At 39.9% G+C, this 26,229-nt stretch overlaps 1 protein-coding gene across 1 annotated transcript in view; it reads left to right on the top strand.

Annotated features, from left to right (window-relative positions):
* Positions 1 to 269: 269 nt before the first annotated feature.
* TRPC5 (transient receptor potential cation channel subfamily C member 5) overlaps positions 270 to 26,229 on the top strand; it is a 158,236-nt gene continuing 132,276 nt past the window's right edge. The window contains exon 1 of the mRNA XM_053657523.1: positions 270 to 647. Coding sequence (XP_053513498.1) covers positions 270 to 647 — 378 coding nt within the window. The remainder of the gene's footprint in view (positions 648 to 26,229) is intronic.

Genomic DNA, 26,229 nt, shown 5'->3' with positions numbered 1-26,229 from the left:
AACACAGAGGGCTTGACTTGAGTAATTTATCCAAGATCACAGAGGTGTTAAAGCCAGGATTTCAACCATGTGTTTTCATTCCCCAAAGCCTGGGCTCTCTCTGATATACTCCTTTGCAAGAAAAAGATTCTGACATTAAAATGGTTTGGGATTTCCCAAACCATTAGCAAGGCTACCTCCACAGCTGGCCATTTGAGACCTTCAGGTATCTAAGAATTTCTCTGGTCTCCCTTTCTCTCCTCACTCAGGTTTCTAAATTGCTGCGAACCATGGCACAACTCTACTACAAAAAGGTCAACTACTCACCATACAGAGACTGTATCCCCCTGCAAATTGTGAGGGCTGAGACAGAGCTCTCTGCAGAGGAGAAGGCCTTTCTCAATGCTGTAGATAAAGGGGACTATGCCACTGTGAAGCAGGCCCTTCAGGAGGCAGAGATCTACTACAATGTCAACATCAACTGCATGGATCCTCTGGGTCGGAATGCTCTGCTCATTGCTATTGAGAATGAGAACTTGGAGATCATGGAACTACTTCTGAACCACAGCGTGTATATAGGTGATGCCTTGCTCTATGCCATCCGAAAGGAAGTGGTGGGTGCTGTGGAGCTTCTGCTCAGCTACAGGAAGCCCAGTGGAGAGAACCAGGTAAGAGAAGTCCCTATAGGCTGGGAAATAGTCAGGGACAACAGGATACCATGTTCAGAAGCCTTGAACCTATGGAAGGTCAAGTAGGTTAGAATTGAGAAGCCTCAACATGACAATCCTCTGCTCTTAGAAATAGCATCAATGATCTCAGGTGGTATCCTAGAGCTACCCTGTATGACCCATGCTTAGTTTTACTCATATGCCTTCTCCTTACTGGTATTTGCCCTTATATATATTCAATACTTAACAATCCAAAAGTGTTCTCTCCATTTCCAAAATATTTAAAATCCTTCTACCCTCCCTCCCCTCTGTTTTTTATCTTCATTTTCTTCCTCTACTCAAAGGTTACTTTCTAGAAAAGAAATAAACCAAACACAGACCTGAGCTTTCTTTTTTTACTAGCCTCTGTCCTGGAGGACAGGAGGCCTTTAAACATGTGTCATGATGCAAATTCAAGGGGATACTGGGGTTCCCATACTTTTCTAGTACTTGTCATGTGACTGTATTCCACCCCTAGATGCTTGGGGTTTTGCCTTGATGATTCCCTACCCTCCATGGCACCTAGGTTTCATACTCTGGAGTCATCTTTGAGTCTTTCCTCTCCCTAGCCTCCATATCCAACCCCCAAACCCTGTAGTTTCTTCCCTCCTAATATCTCTTACATATTTTCCTTTCTAGCCCAACTCCCATCACTCTACCTCTGGTTTTCATCATCTCTCTTCTCAATGAGTTGTTCTCAAAGCGTTGTCCCTAAAGCACCAACATTACCATCATTAGGGGAACTTGCTAGAAATAGAAATTCAAATTCTCAGGCCCCACTATAAACTGAATAAAAAATTCTAGGGGTGAGACCCAGCAAGCTGTATTTTAACAAGGCCTCCAGGCAATCCTTACACATACTCAGGTTTGGAAACCAATGACCTAGATAACATGAAAATCTTCTAACTGGACTTTCTCCCTCTAACCTCTCTTTCTCTCTAGACATTCTGAACAATGATGCTAGCTTATTCTTTTCAAAATATTGTAACAATTCTATAATTCCTGACTATCCTTTAAGCAACTACAATGTCTTCTCTTTCCAAGAGAAACCAACTCATGAAACTTAGCACTCAACACTGTTCATTAACAGTTTTTTCCAGTCCTTTCTCCCTTAGTCCCTTCTAAACCCCTCAAGTCAAACACATCTCTTGATTATATCTCTTACTTGAAGCATAGCATTGGGCATAGTAGGGACAAAGAAAATACCGTCATCAAACATAGACTACTGCAACATATTAAAAAGTAGAAATAGTACAAATCAAAACAAAAATTTCAAAGTACTTAAAACTATTGATAATAAAAACATTTAACATTAAATTTTATGGGATATTAGCTGTGGGCTGGGGTGGGAGTAAAAAACAGAAAACCGTACTTGAACAATAATTAAATCAAAAAATAACAAAAAAATTTATGGGATATGACCAAAGCTGAGTTTAAAGGGAATTCATAGTTTTAATATTTGCCTAAACAAAAAGAAATTAAAATAAGCTAAGTGATAACTAGAAGACTAAGAATTGTAATTGATAGAGCAGAAAGGAAGACACTAGATTAAAAGTTCTTTGGGTAAAGGGCCTAAATCTCCTTCTTCTCCATTAGGATTTAACACAGTGCCAAAAGAGAAGGGACCTGGTCTCTCTTCTTTACTGCTGTATCCCAACACTGGGAAAGTGCCTGCAACATTTACTTCACTCAATAAACATTTATCTTATAAATGAATAGTATGTGACTAGCACTGTGCTAAGCACCATACACAACTTACCTCATTTAATCCTGCCAGTAGCTCTGTTAGGTAGACACTATTATTATCATCCCCATTCTACCAGTGAGAAAAATCAAGTCACAGGATGATTAAGTCAATTGTCCAAGATCACAATAAGTGTCATGGCCAGGATTGAAACCCAAGCAGTTTACCTCCTAAACCCACTCTCTTAAGCACTAGGCTGTACTGCTTCTCTGGCAGTTTGATTAAGTCCTAGAATTCCCACCATAGGAGTTCTGAGATGTGGTAGATCAATGGAGTATGGATAGATGAGCTCTCTGGAAAGGATTCATCATGTGAATTAATACAAGAGCAGAGATATGTGAACAAGTTCCCTACTTAGTCCACATCACTATCCACATTAAAACTGATTTGTTCTGCACCCCATTTCCTTAGAGGCCTGATAAATGCCTGACTGATTTAATGTGCCAATCTGAACAAAGGCTCCTGCAGCACTATAATCTTGCCCACCTCTGAGATCATGTAGGCCTTTACTTGACACCAATATACTATTCATCAGCCTTCCTTGTATAAATGTCTAGTCTCTGTAACTAGATTGCTTTTTTAATGTGAGGCATAATCTAATGCCCAACTGTTCCCATGCTTCCCCCATCAGCACCTAACCCAGTGCATAGTATATAATGGGTAATAAACAATGGTGGGCAAAAATAGTTTAATAATAATAAATAATATAATGATTAATATATAATAATACAAGAATAAGCTCTGTGTTTCAGATACTCACAACTGGAAATTTACTTTTGCCCACCTCTGTATAAATATTTACTGATTAACATGAAGGAATTAAGTGTATCTCCCAGAAAAGCATATGCTAACTGATTAAAAGAGACATTCCAGACTTTTATATTCAATAACATTTGTCTTCATCATTGTTTTGAAAGAGGGAAGAGCACAAGGGCAGTTCTGAAGAGGGAGCTAGCAATACCAACCCTACATGAGTTTTGAAAATAGGAAAAGTCCTTAATTGATGGCCCCCACTTCCTCCATCTTTCCCTGGTGTTTTGGCAAATGCTGAGGAAGAAAGGTACTAGGTAAAATTAGACTAAAGTACAATTTAAGGCATGATCTTCCCTGGAGAAAGACAGTACTTAACTCACAGAATAAATCACTAATGGTGGAATATCAGGCATATGGAACCTGGGTAAAGCTGTTTGGTACAAGCTGTCTTTTACTAAGATCCTTTCAGACACACTGCCAATATAAGACCTCATTTGTCCATACTCTGATATCATACTGTATGTACAAACCCACAAAGCTTTCAGCCCCATCCCCAAGTCTCTTTAGCAGCCTTCTCCTCCCTTATTCCTCTTTCTCTCCCAACCCCCACTGCCAACCTCTGCTAAATATCACTTTGTCCCATTGCTTTGACAATCACTATGACAAGTCATACATCAGTAACTATAACAACAGGCTACCACAGAGCTGGAGCTCTGCCTCTTTAGGGATAGAAACAAGATTTATTTACCTGGGAGCAATCAGGGATGTGAGCAAACATGGGTCTCTTGAAGGATCTTGGATCCAGATGGGTAAGCTACTCTCAAGAAGGCACTCCCCCAACAAACAGAATCTGAATACCTGCCCTTTTTTATGGAGATCCTCCCCCATCTCTCCAAGGGGTTAGGCACAGCTGACCTCCATCAATTTGGGGTAAACTAGTGCCCTCCTTGGCTTTCCTGGTTATGGCATTTGACCTCAGGCTGGCAGCAAGACCCCCTCAGCTCAATCTTTACCCCAGACCAATGATCTTCTTCTGCCTCTTCTTGCCAATAAAAATTGCTCTCAGATAAAGATTGGAGGCCAGACCTGAATGAAAGACACAAACTTCAAGTATCAACACTCACATGGAGATGTGCATTTTTAATAGGGACCAAATCTTAAAGTAAAATAGTAATGCTCTATAAGATACAAATCCCTGCACTAGATAACCAGTAGAACACGGTGTGCATGTGTGTGTTGTTACTATGTTTTTGTGTGTGTTATTCTGTGGTATTCATGCTGCTCCAGAAATCTGACCTTCTTGGCAGCATCCACTCCCAAACTACTATGGTCTATTTTCTTAGAGGCAGATTTTGGTGACTTGGAGAATTCCTTGGGATAAACACTCTTAAATAATTTTCAAAATTCAAATGTTTTGGACTACAGAAGATTTAATACCAGCTTGTTTCTTGTTCATTAAGTCTACTCCTTCAACCCACTGACTCTGAGAACCACTAGAAGAAGATCATCAGTAAGGATAGCAAATCAAGCAACAATTCAGAGACTTGTATCTGTGTATGGTCACAATAAGCTCAGAGATCAATCACCGTGCACATGGAGAACTTGTCAAGATGCACATTTCTCAGTCCCATTGCATACCTACAGAATCAGAAGCTTGGGGTTTGGACAGGGAAGCAGCATCATAATAAGCTTACTCCAACCTGTTTCTAGCTAAGAGATGTATGTATCTTTCTGTATTTGTTTCATATGTCTTCCATAACAAGTTACAACAAACTGGGTGGTTTAAAATAAAAGAGATGTATTCTCTCATAGTTTGGGAGGCCAGAAATCCAAAATAAAGGCTGGTTCTTTCTGGAAACTCTAAGAGAGAATCTGTTCCATGTCTTGGCTTATAGTCACATCAGTTCAATCTCTGCCTCTGTCATCATGTAGAGCTCTCCTTAGTGTCTTTGTGTCCAAATATCCCTCTTCCTTCTCTTATAAAGACACCAGTCATTTGATTTAGGGCCCACCCTAATCCAGGATGACCTCCTTTTACCTTCATCATATCTACAAAGGCCCTTTTTCCAAAAAAGGTGACATTCAGAGGTACTGGGATTTAAGACTTGAACATATCTTTTGAGAGGACAGTTCAACCCACTACACTTTTTATGAGAATTACTATTTATGAGAAGTGGTTTTATAACATTTTAATTAAATTAATCCTTCCAAAATGTAAAACAAACAGACCAAAACAGTGCTGCCCTAGTTTAAGTGCAGGTTGGAGGCAAAGCCCCACTTGTTCACACACAGATACACACCCCCATTCCTGCTTGGCCCCTGAAGAGCAAGCATAGCTGGAAAGCTACTGGTATAGAAGACAGAATGTCAGGCTCTAATTCAGAGCTTCAGGTACTAGCCAGCTTATAGATAACAAGATGACCTTGAGTAACTCATAAGGTCTTTTACACATATCCAAGTATGGAATCACCCAACAGCTCAATTTTATCATCTGGAAAATGAAGCTAACATTACCTGCCTCTACCTGATCTAGGAGGATATTATACAGGAGAAATAAGATAAAGATATGTTAAAGTCTTATGATAAAAATTAAATGCTAGACAGAGGTCAATGGCTATAATTTTAAGCTTCACTTTATCAATTTGACTTAGCCCATCATGTTGTTGGAGAGACCAGGTGTCAAGTGGCACTCATCATAAGGCATTATCAGTACAGTGAGAGGCAGAGGCTGGTGAGTGAGTGGGCGAGTTCACAGATTCCTTCCTTCTGCCTGGCTTTGATGGCAATGGTCTCCCTTTTGCTGCCAGGTAAGCTTCATGACCTGAAAGTCACCCCTCCTTGTTCACTGGAGTCTAAGAATTTTAAAGGGGGAGGTAGATCTGCTGGCCTCTGCATCTACAGCTTACCCAAGTAATTTTATTTTTTGGCTATTTGCATCAATGCAGGCAGGAGAAAAAAGGCTAAGCCAACCTTCTCCCCATGTTCCACCCCACTGGACTCTGCCATAATTACTCATTTGTCTGTGGCAGATGGCTCCAATTTAAAATGGGTCTCACAGATGATCTAGCAAGACAAAGTCTCAGCAACACTGTAAATGTTTGTGTTGAGATTTCAGAAAATCAGCAGGAAGACACTATTTCCTCCTCCTGTATGATCCTTGGTCTCAGGGAGAGATTGCACAGTATGGAGGGGGACACTAAGGGCCCAGGCAAAGGAGATTGAAGCACAGAGAGGGGTTAAAGACTCTAGCCTATAAATAGCTCTCAATATAAGAGTGGAAATTAAAGGAGAAGGTTGTAAAAGTCACCCTGCTATCTATAAGCAGCTTGAAGTGGTAGAAAGAAGAGAGGCTTTGGAGTCATCCACCTATAAGATGTGTTTCCCTGGAAAAGTCATCTAATCTCTTCAAACCTCAGTTTCTTCATCTGTAAATGGGAATTACAATGGAGTGTATTTCATAGTTGTACTGGAAATTAAATGAAAGAATACATGTATATTACTTGTAATAGTGCCTGACACGTGAATATTCAATTTATGATAGGTAGTACTAACTACTCCTACTCCTATTAGTTGAAGCCTTGATGATAATTCAAGCCAAGAATGATATTCTGTTCACTTCTATTCAATTTTATAAGCATTTGACTGCTAATTATATGCTTCACAATAAATATGAAAGATAAAGTTAGTGCCCTCCCTCACAGGGAGAACAGACATGCACATGCTGTCCAACCAGACCACTGCTCTTACTAGGCATGCACTTCTCCGTCCCAAGGGACACAAAATATTGAACACAGTGATGTTTGCCTTTCAGGAATAAATATTTGAACTTGGACTTAAGTAGACCAAGGGAGCTGGCTACATAAAACTTCACAAGGAAGAAACCATAAAGTAATCTGAAAAGCTAGTCACTAAATAGAAACACATGAGGAATTTAAAAATATATTTTATTGATTATGCTATTACAGTTGTCCCTTTTTTTTTCTCCCCTTTATTCCCTTCCTCCCTGAACCTCCCCCTCCCACCAGCATTCCCCCACCATAGTTGATGTCCATGGGTAGTACATATAAATTCTTTGGCTTCTTCATTTCCTATTCTATTCTTAACCTTCTCCTGTCTATTTTGTACCTACAATTTATGCTTCTTACACCATGTACCTCTTTTCCAATACCCCCCATACTGATAACCCTCCATGTGATCTCCATTTCTGTGATTCTGATCCTGTTCTAGTTGTTTGCTTAATTTTTGTTTTTGTTTCTTAGGTTCAGTTGTTGATAGCTGTGGGTTTGTTGGCATTTTACTGTTCACAGTTTTCATCTTTTTCTTAGGCAAGTCCCTTTAACATTTCATATAATAAGGGCTTGGTGATAATGAACTCCTTTAATTTGAACTTATCTGGAAAGCACTTTATCTGCCCTTCCATTCCAAATGATAGCTTTGCTGGATAGAGTAATCTTGGATGTAGGTCCTTGCCTTTCACGACGTCAAATACTTTTTTCCAGCCCCTTCTTGCCTCTAAGGTCTCTCTTGAAAAATCAGCTGATAGTCATGTGGGCACTCCTTTGTAGGTAACTGTTTCCTTTTCTCTGGCTGCTTTTAAGATTCTCTCCTTATCTTTAATATTGGGTAACTTAATTATGATGTGCCTTGGTGTGCTCCTCCTTGGGTACAACATTTTTGTGACTCTCTGAGCTTCCTGGACTTCCTGAAAGTCTATTTCCTTCCCCAGATTGGAGTTTTCATTTATTATCTGTTCAAATAAGTTTTTAGTTTCTTACTCTTCCTCTTCTATTCCTGTAACCCCTATGATTCAGATGTTGAAATGTGTAAAGTTGATCCAGAGGTTTCTAAGCCTCTCTTTATTTTATTTTTTAAATTCTCATTTCTTCATTCTGTTCTGGTTGAATGTTTATTTCTTCCTTCTGGTCCAAACCATTGATTTGAGTCCCAGGTTCCTTCTCATCACTGTTGGTTCCCTGTATATTTTCTTTATTTCACTTTGCATAGCCTTCACTTCTTCCTCTATTTTGTGACCATATGCAACCATTTTTGTGAACATCCTGAGTACCAGTGTTTTGAACTCTACATCTGATAGGTTGGCTATCTCTTTATTTCTTAGTTCTATTTTTGGGGCTTTGATCTGTTCTTTCATTTGGGCCTTATTTTTTGTCTCAACATGCCTGTTACATAGTAAGAGGCATAGCCAGAAGTTTTGAGGCTTTATTTTCCTGTATTAGAACCCTTAGTTGTACAGTCTGTCTTGCTACCCAGTTGCTCCTCTGGGTTTATCCACATGCAAATGAGGGACTGTGTGATCTGCCAGCCACCACCTTGCCAAGAGTCCTCTTCACCACAGCTACTCATCTCCACCTCTTCTACCATTCTGGATGAATATTTCTTCTTTAACTCCTTGGTTGTTAGACTTCTATATTTTGATTTTTCTGGCAGTTCTGGTTATTTTTGTTTCTAATTTTGTTGTCTTTCTTTTGGTTGTGTAAAAAGGCAAAATGTATTTACCTATGCCTCCATCTTGGCTGGAAGTCCACATGAGGTTTTTTAACCATGACCCTCCACTCCTTCCTTCACAGTTACCACCAACTCAGGTCTTTCTTTCTGTATCCTCATGGTTATAGTTGTATATAGCCCTAACCCACTGTTGGAAACTGCTCTGCCTGGTTTCAGGAGTTGAAACTGCCCCCCATGGCTAATACTAAGTGAGCTACCCCCAGAATGTGAGCCACTAAGGAAACAAAGCTTGTCTCTTACAGCAAGCGCTGCTTCTGCTTCATCCTTCTGCCCCCAATGAATGGTTGGTTAGTCCATGACGGGTAAGACCCCTCAGAGGGGGAGCAACCTAAGCCAGACATGATCACTTGGGAGGCCATCATGGAAAGACTAGGGGGGCTGCAACAAAGAGCGAGTGATGGACCCTCGCCCCCCAGCTATTCTGATATACCCTGAGTCCCCATGTCCCCTGGGAGAAGCACTTCCTGGGTCCACTTAAGCCTGAAAACCTATGATGGGGGAGGTGGTGCAGTCCCTTGCCAGCTAGAGTAGGATCCAGGGTGATCGGGCATAAGAAAGAATTCACAAAGTCCTGTGAAGCCTGCTTTGCTGAGAGTGCTTTCATTCATATGTTAAGGGTCTGAGCAGGAAATGAGTATGTCTCCCAAAGTTTCTGCAACTCCCTTACCTGACAGACACTGACTCAGATTAAGCCCTCAGATTTCTTTGAAATGCTATCTACTGTTTGATCCTTACCGTCTGTATTCCTGTGTATTACTACCTAATAAAAGCCGTTGAGGAAAGGGTTCCTGGCTTTTCTCCTCTGAGAGGTTGTCCACCTCTCCTCCCCAAGCAGATCATGTCTTGGTAGTGTTACTTTCATCCGTGGAGGACAGGGGAACTTGCTGGCCAAGTTGCCCCCACAACCCACATATGCATGTCCAATTAAGGGGAAACCTTTTCTCCTCTGTCCTCTTTCACCTAGCAGGTACAGTTGTATAAAGGGCAACTATTTTCTTTCTGTCTCCTTTTCACCCCAGGCTCCTTTTGATTTTTTCCATCTTATGGCTCTTGTCACAAACTCAGATTAAGTGTGATATATCTGCAACACTTAGAGCTCTTCTTCCATCTCCCCTTCCAGCAGTCCTATGCCAGTACATCAAACACTACCTTGTACTGATTCTTTTCCATATGCCAACTACAAACATGGGACAGAAATAGAAGAGTACAAGAAAATGCATACTATGTCATCCAATATGTGTAATGTAGACAATATAGGAGGTCATTCTGGATACAAGTAGACAGAGAGGTTTCAAGGGAGGGACATTTCAGCCCTGGCTGATGTGGTTCATGGGATTGAGTGCTGACCTGCAAACAAAAATGTCGCTGGTTTGATTCCCAGTCAGGGCACATGTCTGGTTTGTGCACCAGGTCCTCAGTTGAGGGTGTGCAAAAGCTAGCCAATGGATATATCTCTCACACATCAATGTTTCCACCCTTCTCTTTCTACATCCCACTCCCTCTCTATATAAATAATTAAATAAAATCTAAAAAAAGGGGACATTTCAGATAAAAATAGAGCTTTATATGGAAAAGAAAAAAGAAGGGGTCAGAAGCAAATAAATGGATAATGACGTTGGTAGTGGGAGTGATAGTGGCCTGTTTGCAGTGGATCCTGGAGTGATGGGTTGATGATAGAAACAATGCTTGGGCCTCAAGTTATCCTCATATAGGAAGGCTGCAGATACCTCACTCAGTCAGAATACAAACAGTGGTTGCTGGGTTCCTGTGCTCATCTGCCATTTCTCTTTTTCTCTGATCTTAGTTGGAATAAAGGACAATGAGTCTATAGCCATTAGTTGAGCTACTCCTTAGTTGGGATGTTGGTGAATAGTCACCACCATTCCAGCTGGTTGTTACTGATCCTATGACTGTCATTTGGAGCTGAGAGGCCTAGAGTGGGATGAAAGAAAGAGGTTGGAGCCACTGATCACCTAGGGGCCTGGTTGGACAGCAAATATTTGTGAGGAAGTGGATATAATGATATTTGACTTTCCCTTTTCAACTATATACTTCCCCAAATGACAGTCTATCCCTCCTTTTTCCCAGTCCTTCCCCATACACACATTTTAATGTCTGTGTCACATTTTAATTTCATTGGTTGACAACTCTCTTAGCTTCCATATCATGCCTATCTGGTTCCTCCTATCTCTCTGACCACTAACTTATAGTGTCTTTTTCAAATCCTTTGATATTAGTGCTACCCAGGGTTCTGTCACTTCTCCCTTTGTAGCCTAATATCTATCCTGAACTTCAAATTTTATTTTACAAATTTCAACTAGATATAAGCATCTAGATGTACCCCAAACATTTAAAATTTACTATATCTAATAATAAAAAATAGCAAACACTAATTTAACACTTACTATGTGCCAAACATCATTCTAAGTACATAAAATACATTAAGTTATTTGATACAACCTTTATGTGATCCAGAATAATAGCATTATCCATTCTTACAAATGGGGATATAAGGAGGTTAAATAAGGGGAAAAAGAGGTTAAATAACTTCCCAAGCTAGTAAGTGGACAACCTAGGATTCAAACCTAAGCAGACATGGCAGTAGAGTCTATTCCCTTAATCCCTGCTGTTAGCCTCATTTTGCCCTCCAAAGACCCTTCCTCATCCAGTGTATGCTCTCAAGTGATAACACCTGTCTCCTTCCAGTTTTCCTTTGAATAGTTTTTTATTGCCTAGAATAGCTTTTGGAACATGACAGTTACCCCATCAATATTTTTAATTGAGATATAATTGACACATAACATTATATTTTATATTTTTTCAATTAATACAACATAATGATTTAATCTTTGTGTATGTTGCAAAATGATCACCACAATATGTTTAGTTAACATTCATCACCATACATATACATTGTTTTCTTGTGATAAAAACATTTAACATCTACTCTCTTAGGAACTTTCAAATATAAAGTACAGTATTATTAACTATAGTCACCATGGTATATATTATAGCCTTGGGACTTACTCATTTTATACTTGGAAGTTTGCATCTTTTGACTACTTCCATCTATTTCCTCTTTATATGTATACCCCAATCTCCACTTTTTGCAATGACTGATTCCCAATCTGTTTTCCATATCTATGAGTTCACTTTTATTTTTGATTCCACATATAAATGATATCATATGGTATTTGTCTTTCTCTGAGTTACTTCATTAGCATAATGCCCTCAAGGTTTATCCATGTTGTCATACATATATGTTTTTTTTGAAAGAGTGAAATTAATATAATGTTAGACCTGGAAAGATGGTCTAATCCACCTCCTCCCCATTTTATTGATGGGGGCAGTGAGACTCAAGAAGTGATTTATCCAGGCTCAACAGATTGACTTTTATAGCAGAACCAAAATACATAACTTCTGACTTTCAACTGAGTGTTACTTTTACTACATTAAAATTGTTTTCTGTCTTTAAAGCCACTCAGAGTGAGTTCTATGACATCAATAGTAATTTGGTCTGGAGTCTAGCACTAAGAACTGTTTTTTTTGTTTGTTGGTTTGTTTTTTGCTTATAACCTAAAACTTTCATCTTATAAGCTAAACAATTTCATCTACTTTAGCTCTTGGTGGAGAGAAAATATATTATAAAGATAAACAACCCTTCTTTCAAGCACATGTTTGTTATTTCAAGAAGCTGCAGTTTGCTCTAAACAAAAGCCAAGGCAAGGTTTCTGTTCTCTACTATACATCCAAAGACTTATATCAACCCCATGAAGCAAGCCTCTCTTGTTAGACAACAGGAATCTAGAGAACCAAAGTAGGAAAGTCACATGAGTCTCTAAGAGACAATACCTTTAACTTCAGTTTAGTGCAGCTGAGTCAGGAGAGCATTAAAATATGTCCACTAAAAATATATTTGTATCCAAAATCCAAACTCATTTAACCAATAGCCCCTGCCACTGGATCAGAAGCATTCATCCATTATACAGATGTGGTCATAACTGACAACTTTTACTAACCAAGTAACCTTCCCTTGGACTACTAAAGATGAACAGAGTAGTGAGCCCTAGCTTGGCCTTGGCATCATTATTTTCTGCCTTCCTTGTTGAGACCCTGATTTCTTTCTTCCAGCCTTAATGTCTCTACCATTTTAAACAGAGATTGCCATAATTTCTAAATTAGCTGGTTCTCATTTGTAGACCAGGAAACAAGACAAATGAATTTTCATATTCTGCTGTCAGTGTTAACATTTTGGGGGATAATAGCTTGTCTGATCAGAATGGAAATTATTATCTGTATCCTGGAACTTACTTGGGATAAATGTCATATATATTATTTGGAGAAATAACTTAAATTAGTAAGGTTCTATTTAAATAGCAATCATTATTTGGTCATTCTCACTACTTTTTCATTTAAAGTACCTAGAAGGAAGCCTGAATTCATAATTTCAACTAAATGATTCAACTGGTAGTATCATTTCTATCCTGCTTGGCCTTCAGGATTGAAGAACAAAACCCAATATCCAGAGAGAGCAGTGTGACCTAATAAGAACACCAATCTAGCACTCTTTATCCTGAACTTCTTTGGAACCAGACTGAAATAGAAGTTGATCAAGTCATTGAGCAGCTACCTTGTATCAAGAGGGAATAAGCTACAAGACAGGAAAGCATTCTTTCTCCTCCTTTTCCTCCTCCTCTTCCTCCCCTTCCTTCCTTCCCTCCTTTCTTTCTTTTCTTTCTTTCTTCTTTCCTTCTCTCTCTCTTCTTTCTTCTTCATTTTTTTTACTGAATGTCCTTATTAGAGAAAACTACTATTAAAAAGGACTTAAGAGGGACTTCCAGCCAAGATGGAGGTGTAGGTAGACACACTGTGCCTCCTTGCACAACCAAAATAAGGACAACAAAAATTTAGAAACAAAAAGACAACCAGTACTAACATAAAATTGAACTGTATGGAAGTCTGATAGGCAATGAGTTAAAGTAGACACATCCATCCAACCCAATAGGAGAGGCAGAGTCGGATGGCCAGGCTGAGATGGGTTGCAGAAAAAAAAAAGTGGCAGCTGGTATACCCCGGGTGCATGGGGTGACGGCAGGGGCATCCCGTGAGGTGGGAGATCATGAAGGGGCACGGAGCACAAGGCGGCTGGCCGACCAGGTGGTCCCACATTCAGGCACAGATAAACCAGGAAAAACTGGAGAGCAAGGCAAACCACACAACCCAGGGCTTCATCTCAGGGAAATAAAGCCTTAAAACACCAATTGAAAACACCTGTGGGGGCTGAGGTGCTGGGAGAGACTTCCAGCCTCACAGGAGAGTTCAGAGGAGAAACCCACAGGGTCCTAGAACATACACAAGCCCACCCACATGAGATTCAGCACCAGAGGGCCCAATTTGCTTGGGGGAAGTGGCAGCAGGGATTGAAATCTGGGAGAGAGTGGAGCAAGTGCCATTGTTCCCTTTCAGACCCCTGCCCCACCTACAGCGTCACAACACAGGACGTGTGAACACCTAAGGCTCTGCCTCTTTCTACGCAACCAGTGCATAAAGACAAAAAAATGGCCCAAATGAAAGAACAGATCAAAGCTCCAGAAATAATACAACTAATCAATGAAGAGATAGCCAACCAGTTCAAGAGATAGATGCACAGTTCAAAGCACTAGTGATCAGGATGCTCATAGAATTGGCTGAATTTGGTCACAAATTAGTTGCAAAAAATGAAGGCTATGCTAAGTGAAATAAAGGAAAATGTACAGGGAACCAATAGTGATGGGAAGGAAACTGGAACTCAAATCAATGGAGTGGACCAAAAGGAAGAAAGAAACAACCAAACAGAAAAGAATGAAGAAACATGAATTCAAAAAAATGAGGAGAGGCTTAGGAACCTCCGGGACATCTTTAAACATTCCAACATCTGAATCATAGGGGTGTCAGAAGTAAAAGAGGAAGAGCAAGAAATTGAAAATTTATTTGAACAAATAGTAAAGGAGAACTTCCCCAATCTGGTAAAGGAAATAGACTTCCAGGAAGTCCAGGAAGCTCAGAGAGTGCCAAAGAAGTTGGACCCAAGAAGGAACACACCAAGGCACATCATAATTACATTAGCCAAGATTAAAATGAAAGAGAGAATCCTAGAAGCAGCAAGAGATAAGGAGACAGTTACCTACAAAGGAGTTCCCATCAGACTGTCAGCTGATTTCTCAAAAGAGACCTTAGAGGCAAAAGGGGGCTGGAAAGAAGTATTTGAAGTCATGAAAGGCAAGGACCTACATCCAAGATTGCTCTATCCAGCAAAGGTATCATTTAGAATGGAAGGGCAGATAAAGTGTTTCTCAGATAACGTCAAGTTAAAGGAGTTTGTCATGACCAAGCTCTTATTATATAAAATGTTAAAAGGGACTTATCTAAGAAAAAGAAGATCAAAAACATGTATAGTAAAATGACAGCAAACTCACAATTATTAACAACCACACCTAAAACAAAAACAAAAATAAAACAAACTAGAACAGGAACAGAACCACAGAAATGGAGATCACATGGAGGGTTATCAACAGGGGAGTAGGAGGAGGAGAGAGTGGGAAAAGGTACAGAGAATAAGTAGCATAGATGGTAGATAGAAAATAGTGGGAGGACAAGAATAGTATGGGAAATGTAGAAGCTAAGGAACTTATAAGTATGACACATGGACATGAACTAAAGGTGGGGAATGTGGGTGGGAGAGGGTGTGCAGGGTAGAGAGGAGTGGAGGGGGAAAATGAAATTATTGTAATAGCATAAATAATAAAATATATTTTTTAAAAAGGACTTAAGAGTTACCATTAGTGCCTTTCTTCTTGCTAAAGATGTGTATAAAATTAATGAAGTGACAGTACTACATCTGCCATTTGCACAGCATATAACTTTCTCTTCCTCCTCTCCTTATCCCTATTTTTCCTCCTTTCTGGCCACTATGGGAGTCTGACTTCTCACTTTCCCAGCATAGGCCAGGATACCATGAAGTTTACCTCCAAGAATATGGCCAGCTGCTTCCAGTGTGGTCAAAGCCTCCACTCCACACTGTCCAAGAGTAGCTTCATCCTCCAAAGGACTGCCTGCCAGGACCACCACTTGATTTCCTGGGGTTATGCCCTCTAATGATGCCCCATAAGCCTCAATATAGCCAACTATCTCCTGGCCAGTCATCTTGAGGATGTGTATGTAGTATATTGGCATGGACAAAGAACCCCATGTTGACTACTGATCCAACTGTGGCTACAGCTGCCACTACCACAAAGATGGAGTCAAGAATAGGAAGGAGTACATTTTCACTGCCTGCTGCATGCCACGTTACTCAGGAAAGTATTTTTAATGAAGAGTTTAATACTAGAGAGAGAAGACTGAGGGTGCTTAGTAGTGTTTGATGGGGAAGAATAAAATGTCCCCACCCATTTTCAAAACAATAATCTCAGCAGTAGAGAGAAATGAAATGGCATATCACCACAGGGCATGTTTGAGCAGAGGTAGAATGGCCAATGGGCAGGAGTATTAAAAAAGGGATTAAGCATCCATTATGAAGTTAGATTATGTCATCTCCAAAGTCCCTTCCAACTTTGCAATTTTGCAATGTGTATATCAGCAGTGGCACATGATACAATGGACAAAGTCTGAGAGTTGAGTTCTCTGTTGACTCTATCTCTCAACTGTTATGTAGCCTTAGAAAACTTACTCAACCTATTTATAGCTTAACCCTATAGCCCTTGAAAAGCAAAGGAATAATACTAAATAACTTCACGGAATGCTGTGAATAAATGAACAATTTTTTGAAGTTATTCTAAAATTACTCTATAAACCCATATTAAATAGGTACCATGCAAGACACCTAAGTGGTTTAGTAGAGAGGCAAGAATACAAAGCTTCAGTATTTATTAAAAAACCACAGGTGAGTTCACTAATAAATCCAGAAGCAGTGATATCATTGATACATTTCTATAATAAAGAAAACCCTTTGAGTTCTGGTGGGTATGTGTTTAGCAATCTAGGTCATTCTTCTGCCACTGCAATCAATCCAAGAGTTATTAACCTTTAGCCTCTGAAAGAGTTAAATACCCTAATGTAAATTTTATAGAACCTAGGCAGGGTATGAAAGAAGTCCCAAAATAGTCTATATAAGTATCCATTGTCCCAAATTCTCAGCTGTATGCCTCAGGCCTCCAAAGAGTCTCAAATTCATAAATGAATGGTATAAGACCACAGGCAAAGAAGAGCTTGCTGGAATCTAAGTCTCCTTTTTGCATACCTAATCACCTTAGCTGCTTTTTTTCTGTCAATAGACAAACAATTCTATGCATCTTTGGAGCTGTCCAAGAGCTGGGTATTTCATCCCCCACTAGAAATTGGGGTTGGAATAATCAAACATCTGGGAGCCTCAGTCACTACCTCTCTTGCAACTTTTCATCATTCTTTGAGATTCTTATCTTCTATTCATTAAATATAAAGAAGAAAATTCAGTAGTAGTGAATTTCGTAGGGAACACCAGTCCCTTCTAAAGCCTCCTTCCTATTAGCCCTGCCCTACATTCCTGAAAAAGGTATTGCAGAGTTAAAGATTTCATTGAAACTATAAGTTGTCTGACTACATGTGTCTTCCAGAGAGGAGAATGTTTTGCAAGCTATTGAAAGGTTATCCTTACATTTAAAATGACTCTGCCTTTTGAGGTTTCAGATCAGGAGTATGTTTGACTTGCCAGAAACAAGGACAAGGCACCTGGTGTTTTCCTAATTCAGTAGTGATCAACACTTAGCTTACCTTTCTCTATTGACAACAACCCACACCTTTAGCCTGGGAGGATACTGAGATAAAGAAAAGCAAGAGACAGAGTCAGCAGGGTTAAAAGCCCAAAGTAGCTCTCCTTTCTTTCATTTCCAGACAGAGGCAACCAAGCTCTTGGTTTTTTCCTTGCATTGTTGGTCAGTTCTGACAGAAACATAAGGCATTCTGTTTGAGAAAGCACTATGATAGTGCAGCTGTGAGTTCAAAAACATAGAAATGAAGATCTCAAGGAGGGTTAGCAACAGGGGAGTGGGAGGAGGAGATGGGGGGAGAAGGTACAGAAAATAAGTAGCATAGACAGTAGATAGAAAATAGATGGGGGGGGCAAGAATAGCATGGGAAATATAGAACCTAAAGGACTTGAGACACATGGACATAAACTAAAGGGGGGCAATGGTGGGGATGGGGGGGCAGGGTGGAGGGGAATGAAGGGGGGAATAGAACAACTGTAACAGCATAATCAATTTTAAAAAATTAAAAAAACACTAGAATTATAAGTAATTTCAGAGAGAGGAAGAAACTATGGTGGGAGGAGGTGTTTTTCTTGAGCTTTTCTTCTCAAAATGCAATAGAGAAAAACATATGAGTAAATGCAGTACATTATATGGGTATCAGTAAACCTTTGCTTGTCAAAGACTGAAAAGAACTTGCTTACCATTGATGATGTCAATACGATAGGCATCAATTCAATCACAAAATGACTTATGCTACTTTACTGTCAACAAATTTCACCTGTTTTTTAAATATGAGCAATTTATTATTATGACCCACTATTTCAATCCTGGCTGTTTTGTACTGAAAGACCTGTTGATCATCATGATGTGTGTTGTCATTGCCACCAGAGATATTCGAATCCTGTTTTCTGCAAAAGAAAATTCTTGAAATGAGTCCTACTGAGATGTCTGTGGTAGGTGAACTTAACCTTCTTGAAATTGTCCAAACTCAAGCTTCTTTTCTAAAAGGCTTCTCCTGGAGTTCCAGCCAAGATGAAAGCATAGGTAGAAACCCTTCGCTTCCTCACACAACCAAAAGGAGGATAACAACCAATCTAAAATCAATAAACAACCAAAAGTACCAGAAAATCAAACTGCATGAAACTCTGACAACCAAGGACTTAAAGGGAAAATCAAGCAGAATAACCAGACCAGTAAGGTGGCAGACCATGCAAGCTGACTCAGAAAAACCAGGCATGGCTGCAGACCACAGGGTTGGGGCCGGCTGCCAAGCTCAGCAGGTTGCGTGGGAGGGGCTGATGTAAGGGGAAAACTGAGACTCAGAGGTGGCTGTGGACTATAGTGTTTGCCACAGCAGGGGAAGTTCCCAGTCTCACATGAGAGTTTGTTAAAAATGAGCAGGCGAACTGCACTGATCCCCCTATGGCCCCTCCCCTACAGGCAGTGCCACAGCGAAGCAAGGAGGTTTGCCTTGCCTGGGTGAATACCTAAGTCCCCACCCCTTACAACTTATCCTGTGTACCAAGACAAAGAAATATGGCCCAAGTGAAAGAACAGAGCAAAGCCTCAGAAAGAGAACTAAAGGAGGAGGACATCACCAACCTATCTGATAGAGAATTTAAAGCTCTGGTAATCAAAATGCTCACAGATCTGATTGAGCTTGGTCGAAAAATGAAAAAACAAATGAAGAGTACCCAAAGTGAAATAGAGCAAAATATTCAGGGAACCAACAGTAACAGGAAGAAACCAGGACTCAAAGCAACAATTTGGAACAAAGGCAAAAATAAACATCCATCCAGAACAAAATGAAGAAACAAGAATTTAAAAAAGTGAAGAGTCTTACACCCCTCTGGGGCAACCTGAAACATTCCAATATCTGAATTATAGGATTGCCAGAAGGAGAACAACAGGAAGAAATTGAAAACTTATTTGAATAAATAATGAAGGAAAACTTCCCCAATCCGGGGAAGGAAATAGACTTCTAGGAAGTCCAGGAGCCCAAGAGAGTCCCAGAGAAGTTGGACCCCCCAAGAAGAACATACCAAGGCACATCATCATTAAGTTATTCAAGATTAAAGATAAAGAGAAAATCCTACAAGCAGCAAGGGGAAAGGAGAGTTACCTGCAGAGGAGTTCCCATTAGACTATCAGCTGATTTCTCAAAAGAAACCTTGCAGGCAAGAAGGGGATAAAAAGAAGTATTCCAAGTCATGAAAGGCAAAGACCTACATCCAGTATTACCCTATCCAGCAAAGATTTTATTTAGAATGAAAGGGCAGATAAAGTGCTTCGCAGATAAGATCAACTTAAAGAAGTTCATCATCACCAAGCCATTATTATTTGAAATGTTAAAGGGACTTATCTAAGAAAAAGAAGATAAAAAAGATGAACAGTAAAATGACAACAAACTCACAACTATCAACAAATGAACCTACAAGAAAAGAAAAACAATGAAAATAAAAACTAAGCAAACAACTAAAACAGGAACAGAATCGCAGAAATAGACACCACATGGAAGGATTTCAGTGGGGAGTGGGAATGGAGGCATAGGAGAAGAAAGGTACAGGCAAGAAGAAGCATAATTAGTAGGCATAAAATAGACGGGGAGAGATAAAAATTGTATAAGAAGCAGAGGAGTCAAAGAACTTGTACGTACAACCCATGGACATGAACTAAGGGCAGGGGATGCTGGAGGGTTAGAGGGCCAGAACAGATGGGGGATAAAGTGGGTAAAATTGGAAAAACTGTAATAGCATAATCAATAAAAATACTAAAAAATAAAAATAAAGGGCTTGTGTTTCCTAGCCAGGCCCTACTGCAGAGTGAGGGGCTTCTCAGAATTCACTCAGAAATCCCAGGCTGGAATTGAAGCAGAGAGAACTCAAATACAAAATTCTCCCAGGGTGGCTCCAGCAGTACAAACCAGTACAAAATGTTTCCTGTCATATGTAAAAAAAATTCATTAAAAATAATGGGAAAAAAAGAGAGACTTTATTCAAGAAAACAATTTTCAAACTTGGAAGATGCCGCCTCCAGTGAAAATAGAATGATGTTCTGCAGAGACAAAGGAGAGGCCATTTCTTAAGTTCCTGCCCAGGTTCCCATCATACAAATGAGGACTTCAAGTCAGATAAGTGTGGGTTGTTTGATGTAGATGCAAATGAGGAGTAGAATCTATGCAGTTCTGATTGATCAGGGCATATCACAGTCTATTGGTTTAGTGGTAGTACAGTGATGATGGGACAAGGAATGTTGCTGCAGTGATTGATTAAGAAAGCATAAACAGATAGGGAGTTGAAAGTTCAGTCTATGGTTCTCTCCAGAATGCAGAGTACTTGAGAGGCCTCTCTCAACAAAGAGCCCCTAGACTTTAGTTTTGAATTTAGGCCCAATTAACCACAGGAAGTCTACTTCAATACATAATTTTTTTCTTGGGGTTTATACATGAATAGTAGTTTTTTGTTTGCCTCATGTTTTCCTAAAGTATTCATAAATCATGAAGTTTCTATTTCAATGATAACCAAGGGCCCTAACTGTGGTATTGTCATGAGATGCATGTGCCCTGACTCACCTGCAGTGTGGCTGAGGATAATAGAATAATAGCACTATGCCATGGAAAGGTGATCTCCATAATGACCTGCCCATTTCCCTGTCACTGCAACTCTTCAGTACAACCATTGCCAGATGAAGACACTTCATTCCCATGGGGTGACTCTTCTAGTGTAGGCTCTGAGACTAATCCAGTTTCTAGTCATGGGGACTTATAGAACTAGAAGCCAGCAACTCAGCAGTTTAGCAGCCAAGCCACTGTCACCTCTGAATCTTGTATTTTTGTAGCTATACTTGAGCCCTTGCCTTGTTGACATGTAACCAAGTTCTGCTTTACATTCCACTTCAGTGTTTTTAAACTGCAGGCTGTTTTTGTCCCTCAGGAATGTGTTTAGCAATGTCTAGACATGCTTTTGTCCATCACACTTGGGTAAAAGGTTCCATTGATAACAAGGGAGTAGAAGCTAAGAATGCTGCTAAACATCCTACAGAGAACACGACAGCCCTTCTCCCAACAAAAAGTTATCTGAGACAAAATGTCAAAAGTACAGTGGTTAACATGCCTTGAACTGATTTCAGTAATTGAGTCCCTATACTATATCCTTCCCAGTACCCCTATTCATGTTGCCACACCTCTATAATACCAACCATGTGCCTCATAGACCTCTGCGTATATCCACATTCTCTAGATACAGTGTTCCATCTAAATATTCAGAAATCTGTCTTATCTACTACTAGCACATCTGGGCTGCTTCTGATGTTAGCTGCCCATAATTCCACTTGATCACCTTCAGGCCATATCATATGCTTGTTAACAACCCAATGTCTAGATCCAAACTGACTGGATTTAAGTCCTGGCTCATCCATTTGGTAGCTGTGTAATCTTATACAAGTTACTTTACCTTTCTGAGCCTCAGTTTTCTTGTGTATAAAATACAAATAGTAGCAATTCCTATGTCATAAGTGAAATAAAACATACCAAATGTTTAGAGGACACATTTTACATAGGTTTCAGCACATTTTAAAATATAGCAGGCCCTCAAAAAGTGTCCTTTTGTTCAATGTTGTTCTGTTATAACGTTAATGAGAAATGTGGCTAGTAGTTATCCTGATGCAGAATTTTCAAACTTAATATTCCACAAAAGTAAAATTCCAATAAACTCTCCTGAGGAAAGTTTATCCTACTCCCCCTCCTTCCAGACATTAAAAAGTATTGTTATAGTGACCTCCTGTACTGATGGAACTGTGTTGCAACAATCAGATGGACTGTAACAGAAAAAAACCCTTAGACTGCATGACTAATTCTATCTAGTTTGCCTCTCCCTGTTTCAGTCAGCTCGCTGCAAAACAAGCCTCATATTCTACAGCAGTGGTTCCCATCTGGGGCAATTTTGCCTCTGGGGGACAATTAGCAATTTCTAGAGATATTTTTGGTTGTGAAAACTGGGGGATAGGGAAGCTGATATTGGCATTTTGTAGATAGATACAGGGATCCTACAATGTACAACACAGTCCCTCACAACAAAGAATTATGTGACCCTGAATGTTTTCTTTTGTTTTTATGTATTTTAAAATTATTGTTCAAGTTGTCTGCCTTTTCCCCCACCACTTCCCCCAACCCAAACCATCCCCACCTCCCACTCTGATTCCACCCCTCCTTGGTTTTGTCCATGTGCCCTTTATAGTTGTTCCTGAAAACCCTTCCTCTTTCACCCCCATTATATCCTCTCACATCCCTTCTGGTTGCTGTCAGTTGGTTCTTAATTTCAATGTCTCTGGTTATTATTTGCTTCCTTGTTTTTTTAGTTGATTAAGTTCCACTTAAAGGTGGGATCATATGGTATTTTGTCTTTTACTGTCTGACTTATTTCACTTAGCATAATGCTCTCCAGTTCCATCTATGCTGTCACAAAGAGTAGGAGTTCCTTCTTTCTTTCTGCAGTGTGGTATTCCATCAGTAAATGTACCATAGTTTTTTGATCCACTCATTTGTTGATGGGCACTTAGGTTGCTTCCAGCACTTGGCTATTGTAAATTGTGGTGCTATGAACATTGGGGCGCATAGGTTCTTTTGAATCGGTGTTTTGGGGTTCTTAGGATATAATCCCAGCAGTGGAATTACAGGTGTGATCTTGAGTGTTGAGAAACTGTGCCCTGGAGGGAATTCTTAAACTATCTCAGACAGGAAAGCATATATTCTCCTCTTAAAAACCTCCAAATATAGGGGGTCTTCTAACCTTCCTGAAAAAATTAAGCATAATGTTTACACTACTCCAAGTTTATTCCCTCCAGATTACCTAGAAGGAAACTGTTTCTTTCCATATTAGGGGCAGCATTTTAAAAAATAATTCTTCAATGTGGAAAAATTCAAGGAAGAGAAATCTTTAAGATGATGGAGACTATACAGAAGGAGAATTTGGTCTAATTTACCATTGCTAAGATATTAGAAGGAAGAGTCTTTGAGCCTGCTGAAGTTTTAGGATGAATGACAAATTATGATTTTCTCAGTGTGCAATAAAATGGCTGACTTTATTAACCCCCAAAGGTGATACCATGTAAAAAGGTAAATGTATTCTCAAAGGGATTGGATTTAGATATTAAACCTATAAACATATCATTTACAGCTTCTAAAACTGTAAGGGATTATTTAGAGGAGCAAGAAATATTAGGTCCAAAATATTAAATGTGCATATTATTTGTGACCTAACATTCTCATACCAGTATGAGTTTACACTATCGTAAACTAATATGTGTAAAAAGTATGTTAAAATGTAAGTATAAAATGTTCATTGCAGCAGAGTTTGCAATATAAACCATTAAAAACAACCTAAACATCAAAAAAAAAAAAAAGAAATATTAGGTCCCTGTTTCTTTGACATGGATAGCATGGCAAGAATTCCTACTCTCCCTGGACACCTCCTCCTGTCCTCACAGATAGAAGTCTGGGTTGCAAGGCCTGTGGGCCTGAGCCAGTCATTGGACTAGATCATGCTTCTCCTGAATTTCTCCATGTTGTGATTTAGGTACATTTTCGCATGTGTTTTCTTCAATGAAAAAGTTGAAAGTTAGACTTCTGCCAAGATGGAGGCATAGGTGGAAACACCTTGCATTCTTGCACAACCAAATCTAAAAACAACAAAGTTTTAACAACAATAAACGCAACCAAACCACACAGAAAATCAACAATAAGAAGTCCAAAAACAATGAAATGCTCAGCTAAACCGGTAAGAGGGTGGAAGCTAGTAGCAGAGCGGGTTGGATAAAAAGATCCCCGACCAGGGTAATGCGCAGGCAGCCGAAGGCACGGATCCCAGGTGCGGGCTAGTTATGGGCGGACAGAGGGAAGAGGCACGGCTGGCTGTCTGTGGTCAGTCGAGCATTTGCATGCAGATAAACCAGTGAAGAGGAGAGTATTAGGACCGCAGGGCACAGGGTGGCGGGCTCGCACATTTCAACTCAGATAAACAGGTCGGGGCATGTGGTGGGACGGTGGGAGGGACTAGGCGAGCAGAGAGGACCGCCATTGCTCCCTCTCTGACCCCACCACCACATACAGCATCACAAACCAGCAACCTGGGTGGCCCCACCCTAGTAAACAACTAAGGTTCCGCTCCTCATACTTAACAGGCACAAACAAATAAAAACATGGCTCAAGAACAATTCAGAGCCTCAGAGCCGATAAATCTAAGTGATGAAGAAATAGCCAAACTTTCAGATGCACAGTTCAAAACACTGGTGATCAGGATGCTCACAGAACTGGTTAATTTTAGTCACAAATTAGAGGAACATATGAAGGTGAAACTAATTGAAATGAATGGTAATGCACAGGAAACCAATAGTAATGGAAAGGAAACTGGGACTCAGATCAAGGGAGTAGACCAGAAGGAAGGAAAAATGACCAAACAGAAAAGGATGAAGAAACAAGAATTCAAAAAAATGAGGAGATGCTTAGGAACCTCCAGGACATCTTTAAACGTTCCAACATTCGAATTTTAGTGGTACCAGAAGGGGAAGAGGAAGAGCCACAAGTGGAAAACTTATTTGAAGACATAATAAAGAAGAACTTCCCCAATCTTGCAAATGAAACAGACTTCCAGGAAATCCAGGAAGCTCAGAGAGTACCAGGATTTGACCCAAGGAGGAACACACCAAGGCACATCATCATTATATTAGTCAAGATTAAAATGAAGGAGAGAATCCTAGAAGCAGCAAGACATAAGGGGACTGTCACTTGCAAAGGAGCTCCCATCAGACTGTCAGTAGATTTCTCAAAAGAGACCTTACAGGCAAGAAGGGGCTGGAAAGAGGTATTCCAAGTCATGAAATCCAAAGACCTACAACCAAGATTGCTCTACCCAGCAAAGTTTTCATTTAGAATGGAAGGACAGATAAAGTGCTTCTCAGATAAGACCAAATTCAAGGAGTTCATCATCACCAAGCCCTTATTATTTGAAATGTTAAAGGGACTTATCTAAGAAAAAGATGATAAAAAAGATGAACAGTGAAAGGACAGCAAACTCACAGTTATCAACAACCAGACCTAAAACAAAAGAAAATTAAGAAGACAGGTAGATCAGGAGCAGAACCATAGAAATGAAGATCTCATGGAGGGTTAGCAACAGGGGGTGGGAGAAGGAGAAGGGGGGAGAAGGTACAGAAAATAAGTAGCATAGACAGTAGATAGAAAATAGATAGGGGGAGGGTAAGAATAGTAGGGGAATACAGAATCTAAAGAACTTGAGACATGTGTTCATGAACTAAAGGGGGGAATGGTAGGGGAGGGGTGTGCAGGGTGGAGGGGAAAAGAGGGGGGAATAGAACAAATGTAATGGCATAATCAATAAAAATAAATAAACTGTAGAAAGGCAAAAAAAGACTTCAAAGTTATTATGTTCATTCAAGAATACCAAACTAAGTATTTCAGATCATAAACCCATTTTTTACCTAACTCTTAGCATGGGAACTCTCTAAACTATCCTATCTAACAGCCTCCAAGTTTTTTAAAATTTTTATTTAGTTATTTTTCAAGAAAAGTTTTCTGTTTATTTCTCCCATCCCAGCCCACCCCTCCCCCATGCACCCCATCTCCCTCCCATTTCCACCCCCCTTAGTTATTGTCCCTGTGTCCTTTATACTTGTTCCTCTAAATCCCTCCCCTTTTTTTCCCCTTAAATTACCTTCCCTCTCCCCTCTGGTCACTGTCCCCCTGTTC

This window comes from Artibeus jamaicensis, unplaced genomic scaffold (assembly GCF_021234435.1).
Source record: "Artibeus jamaicensis isolate MK-2021 breed Jamaican fruit bat unplaced genomic scaffold, CSHL_Jam_final scaffold_461, whole genome shotgun sequence".
Taxonomy (NCBI): domain Eukaryota; kingdom Metazoa; phylum Chordata; class Mammalia; order Chiroptera; family Phyllostomidae; genus Artibeus; species Artibeus jamaicensis.
Note: the sequence above shows the minus strand (reverse complement) of the source record. Positions and strands in the feature narration are given on the sequence as shown.